We start from the raw sequence: 7,891 nt of genomic DNA on the forward strand, positions 1-7,891 counted from the left end.
TTCTGCAGAACTCTCCACCGACTGCGCTGATCAGAAGCACGCGATGAGAAACGACTTGCTGAAGACACAGCTTAATGCTCATTGGTTTAAACAACCGTGATGTATTGTTCAATTTTAACATTTTTTTTACATTTTAAAACTCTGATATCGTATGTGTAGCCTACAAATTATGTGTGAAATTTCAAACTCTGACAGTGCGATATGTGCGATATATATTATGTGATTGTTGTCATATTTATAAAAAAAATATGGGCGATTAACATGTCTGTAAATAGGCTAAAGCAAAAATGATACGTTGGGTGTCTTGTTCTGTTCATCATATTTATTTTCATATAAAAGCAACAGAACTTAAATTACATACATTTTTGTTAGCAACACCGATGTGCACGAATCCCGTGATACGATCTCCTGTGTCTGATCCACTAGAAGAGAACTGTGACTTGTTGCCTCGCTGCCCTATCAGGCAATGACAGGCACCATCTGCGCACGAAGGTTCCTCATAAAACTGATTTCCAACAGACTTCTGAGACACAGAAATGAAATTACATCCAGTTTATCATCAACACGGCGCAGGGCGACGTGAATCCCTCGATTTCCGTCTTTGATCCCACAGGTGTGAGGTGTCTGAATCTGATCCACTATGAGAAGAGAGAACTGTCCGGCTTGCCTGCACTTTTCCACTCCTCCTCTCAGTGCACCTCTCGCATTTCTGGCGAGGCGGGGCGTCTCCAGACAACGTAAAGACTCGTAAAGTAGCCTAATTATTTATGTTAATTATCTTTAGCCCTGTAAATTATCTTTGGCTGTATTATAATGATTTCTTAATTAAGAATATGCTTAAGATTGCGTAGGTGGATGTGTTCGGGGAATTTGGCTGTTAAAAGTATAACATTTAAAGCCACTTAAATGAACCAAATGGCTCGAATAAAGATCACGTGGTTTGTTATTTCGAAACAAGTATCGGTACAGTGTGTGTGAATGATGCATACACAACAGTGCTTTGAAACCTGCGTTGGAGCATCGGAGCCCCATCACTAATGCTGAGAGGGGGTAGGTGCAAATTTGCTCCAGTGAAATTACATTATTTTTGTAACATAGGCTACATGTTTATCTCACAAATAGGCCTAATGTTAAGTTGGAAGTTTAGTGATGTTGTGTAAAGACATGGTAGTTGATTGTGAGTGCTGGACGAGGAGTTACACAAAGAACAACCCTTTTCACTAAATTAATTGTAGCCTATATTCAGTCATACTGGGATGAAAAGGCAGAAATAAATCACTTGTATCTTATAACATTAAAATGTGCATCTAGACTTTGTTATTTTACAGAAGTTAATCTGTTTAGAAGCTTTTATGCGATGATAAATTTTTACAAAAATTGTAAAATTGTAAAACATGGTAATATTAGTAAATAGATTGTTAAATATACAGTTCATAACGGACTCCACAAAATGTAAATAAGTTCAGGTAGCCTAAAGGCATCTGTAACATTTGATTTATTCTTCTTTTGTGAAATGTTCAAATGACAATTCTGAGACAAGGCACAAAAAAAAAATATTTTTTTTTACAATGTAAACAGATTAAAGGACCAGATTGCTTGACAAAAAGAGAGATGTTTATTTAAAATCTATCTATTTGTCCACAAATCACAATTAATAAATGTGAATGCAATGAGTTGGACTCTTCCCATGCACCCTGCCTAGGACTGTGTCTTGCTCTTCAACTCTGTAAATTAATTTAATCATTATTATTTAGACATTTAGACAAGGTATTATTTAGACATTTTATGTGCAATAATATTTGACTATTTATGTCCTAATTTATTACTAATTACTACTGGTTTTATTTTTGCATTGTCTTTTGTAGATTTTTATTGCTATATGGTATTTATTGGCAAAGCTGCTTAGACATACGCCCTAGTTTCTAATGTTTTTATTGGTCACAGTTTTTATCTTGTGTTTTGACTGAGACCTTACTTAGTTTCGTTCCTTCATGTAAAAATGTATGGAATGACAATAAAACACTCTTGAACCTTGATGTACTCTGTTAAAGATCCTCAGAATATAGACACAGAATATATGTTATGAAACATAACTTTCTCTGTCTAGTTCATACTTGTTTATTGTTGCTATTTTTATTTGTCAAGCAAAACAGTCACATGACTGAGAAGAAGAATAAAAGAGAGACGGATAATCTGCAGGTGGGGTTCTGTACAGACAACAAAAGGGCTATGTTCCAGTGTGTTACTGATAATTTAGCAGTATAAACTTCTTGACGACTTTTGGACTTGATCTTATCTCTCCTCATGAAGTTAACTGACGAAAGGAGGAATGTCCCCATCTCCAGACATGTTTAATGCTTTCTCTTTTGTTAAAACAGAGACTCAGCCTAAACGGCAGCCATGATTCACAAGAAGAAACTGACGTATGTAAATATGATTCTTTTATCTGTCTTTGAATGTGTGCAAGTATATGATTCATGCACTATATTGGATTTGATCAAATGAGAGTGCTGCATTTTGAAAGTACAATGACAAGCTCTTTTTCTTAAATATACCAAAGTGGAGGTGATATTTCAGTTGGTAATTCTAGCACAATAACACTACTCTAAAGCAAGGCATTGAAACTGAGATTACTTCAGGTTGACGTCCATAAACGCTTTGTAGATAATGAGCAATACTGTGTTGATTTTAAAGCGGTGGTATAATGCCCTTTTCACAAGATGTAAAATAAGTCTCTGATGTCCCCAGAGTGTGTATGTGAAGTTTTAGCTAAAAATACCCCACAGATATTTTTATATAGCATGTTAAAGTTGTCACTTTTTGAGAGTGAACAAAAACGCACAGTTTGTGTATGCCCCTTTAAATGCAAATGAGCTGCTGCTCCCGGCACAGGGGGCGGAGTTACAAGAGCTTGTGTCCTTTTACCTCACACACACATGCACTTTATGTTCAAAACAAAGTCAGACGATGGAGAGACTCAAGAAGAAGTGACAACATGTAGACAACATTTCTGAATGGATAGTTGATGAATTTATGTAGCTTATGTGTAGTTATCTTCTAGTCATTGATCAGCATATTCTGTCTTGATAAACTATAAATCGCGTTCAGGGGGCGGGGTTTATGTAAATTTTAGCGTTTGTGATGTCACTAACCCTTTGTTAACCGTTTGTTGTAGTCCTTAAAGAGGCTATATGCGTTTTTCTGAAATTTAAACTCGCGACTGACACCTGTGGCCAAAAAAACAGAACTGCTCTTCCTTTCTGCTCGCTCGTACGTGCACACTTCACAAGTCATCTGCTGCAAGGAGGTCAGGTCAACATTATGTTTACAGAGGTAAGAACAGTCAAATACATATATTGTTTGAGATAAGTGATCTGAAACGTTTAACATGAACGCGCTTGACGTCACATCCGCAGACAGCGCGGGAAAAATCCGACCCGACAGAAAATAGGAAAAATAGGATAGCTTATAGGTGCACCCACTGTGAGCAGACAAGGTGTCAGTATGCTCATCAGGAGATGTTTGAGTCATAAATGGTAAAATAAAAAGGCTAGTGTTTCATTTATTTTGGGGAAAAAGTTCCATATAGCCCCTTTAAAAAGCAATTTAAAAAAAAGCAAATATCTTCCTTTGCTTTGAACTTTGAGCGTTGTAACTTTGCAGATGTTTTTTATGTTCAAACAGCAACTTTACACACTAACTAAAGTTAGAAAAGTGAAATCATATTCAACCACCCCTTTAAAACAGATTACGACCATAATAATGGGCTACTTAAAGCACCAGGTATCAAAAGCTTGATGTTTCCACCTCCATATTAGTTTGACAAATTCATTGTTTGTAATTAGCAAATTAGTAATTAGTTCAAAGTATTAATTAAAGATCATGATAAGCAATCTAATGAGTGGTGTTTGAAAACCAGTTATGTGATACAGATTTAACTGATTATTTTTGAACAGGTTAAATGCAAATTGAAAGCAAATTTAAATGTATGTAATGAAAAAATATATGTAAATATATCACAGGACCTCAAATATGAGCAGAGCTACATGTGAACGATTTAGTTAGAAATATACTTATATCATTCATAAATCAGGTTTTTCATTAGTGATTAGTATAGGACACTTTTATACTGTCTCATTTATTTTATCCATTTATTCATTAGAATGTCCATGAACTATCAAGACTTTTCCTGACTGAAAACATGAAAAATGGGTTCCAGTTCATGTAAGTACAGATTTATATTTTATATTTTTTATATATTTTTTTTATATTTTTTTTATATCTTTAATGTGACTCTTTATGTGATAATTTATAAGTTCTTTAGATTAGCTGATTATTTTTCTTTTACAGCACAAGAGGACCAATTGCCATTGATAGAGGCAGACGAAGGTGAGAACATGAACATCTCTGTGCATTTTATTAAGATTTATATCATTGCAAATATGGCTGCCGAGTGAGCAGGCTATCTTTAAAATATGTTTTTAAAATGTATTTAAAATATATTTAATGGAACATTTCACTCTTTCAGGAATTCAGCCTGTTTTCAAGGAACTGAAACTTGTTCTGATTGGATTTCAAGGTGCCGGAAAAAACACTGTTGGTAATGCCATCCTTAGGGATAAAATCTTCACGTTCTGGACATCTTTTAGAAGTGACCACGTCAAGGAGACTCGTACAGTATCAGGAACACAGATTCATTTGACTCGCACCCCAGGCTGGAACGGAGAGTTGAGTAGATCAGAGAAAACCAAAATGGAAATTGTCCACTGTGTGCAGTCCTTATACGATACTGGCCCTCACGCGGTCCTCTTGGCTCTTAAAGTGAACTCAAAACTGCCAGAGTCGACCATCAGCACCCTAGAGCGTCTTCTTACGGATGAGCTGTGGAATCACACTATAGTGCTGTTCACCAATGGAGAGAAATTGGGAGGTTATACAATTGAGGATAATATCAGATGTCAGCAGCTTCAACCTTTAATTGACAAATGTGGACAAAGATATTTCGTGGTTCATAAAAATGACTGCAACCAGATTACTGACACAATTGAAGAGCTCATTATCAGGAAGAATTCAGCCAGTTGTTTTAAACTTTCTGCTCTGAAAGAGGTTGATGCCAATACATTACTGTCAGACTGGATATGTCTTGTCGAGAGGGTGAAATCTAAAATTGTTTCTCTCTCAACCATCAAGGAAAAGTTACAGTTGAATCCAGAGACACTAAATGATGACTCAGTTAAAAAGCTACTCAAATCAAAAGATGACGAGATAAAGAGGCTGAATAACATTGTTCAAGAAAAAGAGATGGAGATAGTGAGGTTACGATTAAGACACTCAGGACAGGACCCGATTGCCCAACACACAATTGCAGAACTGGAACATCAACCCAATGTGAAGTGCAAGTGTGAGGAAAAGGATGCTGTGATTGAAGAATTGAAAAAGGAGCTACACTTATGGAAAACAATAGCTATAGAATGGAGAACGCACAAGGATCAATATCCAACTGTACATGCAGACATCGGTTGCCGACTCTTAAATTGCAAAATCTTAATCAGGAGTCCATGAGAAGCTACACCCAAATTTCATTAAATGTTCTTCCTTCAAATAGTAAGTAGTTCGAATGTGTTTTCAAAACATGCTCTTTTGATAACAGCAGTGAACACTAGGGGTGGAACGGATCGCAGTTGATCCGTACGGACCAGCTGCCCTACAGTTCGGCACGCATGTGATTCGCGGATTAACTGCTAAATTTAACCATGATGAAGGGAAAACGGAAGCCACGCTGTTTGGGTCAAAAATAAAACTGAGAAGATCCCCTGGTTTTAAGGTTTTAGTTGGAGATAATGAGATTAATGTAAAGGACTCAGTTAGTTACCTTGGTTGTGTGCTGGACTGCCACTTGTCTGGAGTGGGCCAAGCGCAAAAGGTACTTACCAAGGTAAATCAAAGAGTTCGTTTCTTGTCCAGAATCTCAACAATTTTGTTTATAATTTTGTTCAGTGTATTTCTCTATGGGGAGAATTAACAGGGATTTTTACTTCTAGAATTTGACTATTCGTAGTGGGAACCCTACACAACAGTCATTGTATTTTGACAAGGAATCAGTTTTCTTGCTTCTAAATCATGTGAGCAGAGATAAATCATACAGAATAGTAAAAAACACAAAGTTACAGACAGGGTTTAGATTAAGCCAGGATTAGGCATTAGTTCAATTAGGGTATTTAAAGGTAGGGTAGGTCAGAATTGTCTAAAAAAACTTTTATTCAAATTTGTTTACACTGTCTTTATATACCAATGCATAATTAAAATGCAAGTACTCTGAAATAGAGAGTATAAAAAACCGAGTGACTCTAGTGTATTTAATCTTCAATAAACACAGCTCATTAATTCCATTCACTCCCACCTAAAAACGGGTGCGCGACTGCGCGCACGTGGAGCCAGTAATAGCGGCGGTAGTCATGGCGACGGAGAGTGCAGTCGCGCAAGCCAATCCTGTGATTCGTCCCGAATGGAAATAATGAGCTGTGTTTAATGAAGATTAAACGGTCTAGAGTCACTCGATTTGTATACTCTTTTTATCAGAGTACTTACATTTTAATTATGCATTGATATATATAGAAAGTTTAATCAAATTTGGTAAAAAGTTTTTATATAAATCCTACCTACCCTACCTTTAAGTAGGTTTTTTTTTAACGTGCCTTTAAAAAACATTGCATCAGACAAAACAATAGCACTGACATATTTTAAGATTTTCAGTGCAAGTTGCTTTTAGTTAAAACAGCTCAAACATGCATTTTAGTCCGGGACTAGTTTAAGCCTTGTATGTGAAACCGGGGGCATATTTTAAACACGTGCTCCACTGACTTCACTCTTATTGGTGCATTGCATCGGCAGATATCCACAAATATAATTCAAAATAAATGACTTGCGATCACGTTGTCTCTGCAGAGCTCTGTCAGTGTGAATGGTAAAAGGTTTCTAAAAAGTGTTTGCTTGAGAACCTTTTCTGCACATACAAGTCAAATATTTGTACGCAATTATAGTGACTGAAAGCTATTGAATAAATACATAATGATTTCAGGTGGTGAGCGTGTTGCACCAGGGTCAGTTCTGCAGCACGAATGGGGTGTCACTCTTCTTCAGATCTTGGATGAGCTGTCTGATGATCAACTGAAAACAATGAAAGATCGCATGCACTTGAGTAAGGAATGGAAGATTGCCAGGAGTGCAATGGAGGACAAAACCAGAGGTCATCTAGTAGACCTTATAATAGAGAAGTGGGGTGAACGACAGTCAGTGCTGAAGACACGAGACCTCATGAAGAAGATCCCTCGTAATGATGATGTCATGATAGATCTATTTACACCTTTCTTGGAGGAAATTGGGGAAACATGGTGATCATCAGCTATCATACAGTCATCATTTCTTTCTCAAAGAGGACTGCTTCATTTTTTATTATCCAGAAGAAAAAGATCATTTCTTTTATCAGACCAATAAAAACCCTGATATTTGGACTGAAAAACGCGCCAATATAGAAATATCTGACACTGTTTCATCTTTATCTATAATAATCATCAAATGAATAAACACACAATGAAAGTAAAGGCGGCAGCCCCTCACGGACGACTGCCGCACACACATAATAAAACATATACAAAACACAATGTAAAGTCCAGGCCTGGTCCTCTCTCGTCCTTCACTGTAGTTGCTCCTCCTTTTATGCTTCCGAATCTCCTCCGTGAGAGATACGAGAGCGGTGCGGTTTGCAGGTGATGCTCATTAGTAATCACGCCGTTCTCTCACTCTCATGTAACAAAATATATTAAGACTCACTTCATTAATGCTCCTCAAACTTTCAGAAAAATTGTCTGTCACATCGTTACGCTGGATGTTA

General features: G+C 36.7%; 1 protein-coding gene across 1 annotated transcript; it reads left to right on the forward strand.

The window, feature by feature from the left end:
- Positions 1-908: 908 nt before the first annotated feature.
- Positions 909-7,652, forward strand: LOC306994671 (GTPase IMAP family member 9-like). The gene is made up of 6 exons (XM_079605394.1): positions 909-1,050; positions 2,379-2,423; positions 4,163-4,224; positions 4,351-4,389; positions 4,529-5,604; positions 7,079-7,652. Exons 3-5 carry the CDS (start codon positions 4,209-4,211, stop codon positions 5,560-5,562), a joined length of 1,089 nt encoding a protein of 362 aa, XP_079461520.1. The 5' UTR covers positions 909-1,050; positions 2,379-2,423; positions 4,163-4,208; the 3' UTR covers positions 5,563-5,604; positions 7,079-7,652.
- The last annotated feature ends 239 nt before the right edge of the window (positions 7,653-7,891 follow it).

Source organism: Phoxinus phoxinus (assembly GCF_949152265.1).
Source record: "Phoxinus phoxinus genome assembly, chromosome: 2".
In the NCBI taxonomy this organism is placed as follows: Eukaryota; Metazoa; Chordata; class Actinopteri; order Cypriniformes; family Leuciscidae; genus Phoxinus; species Phoxinus phoxinus.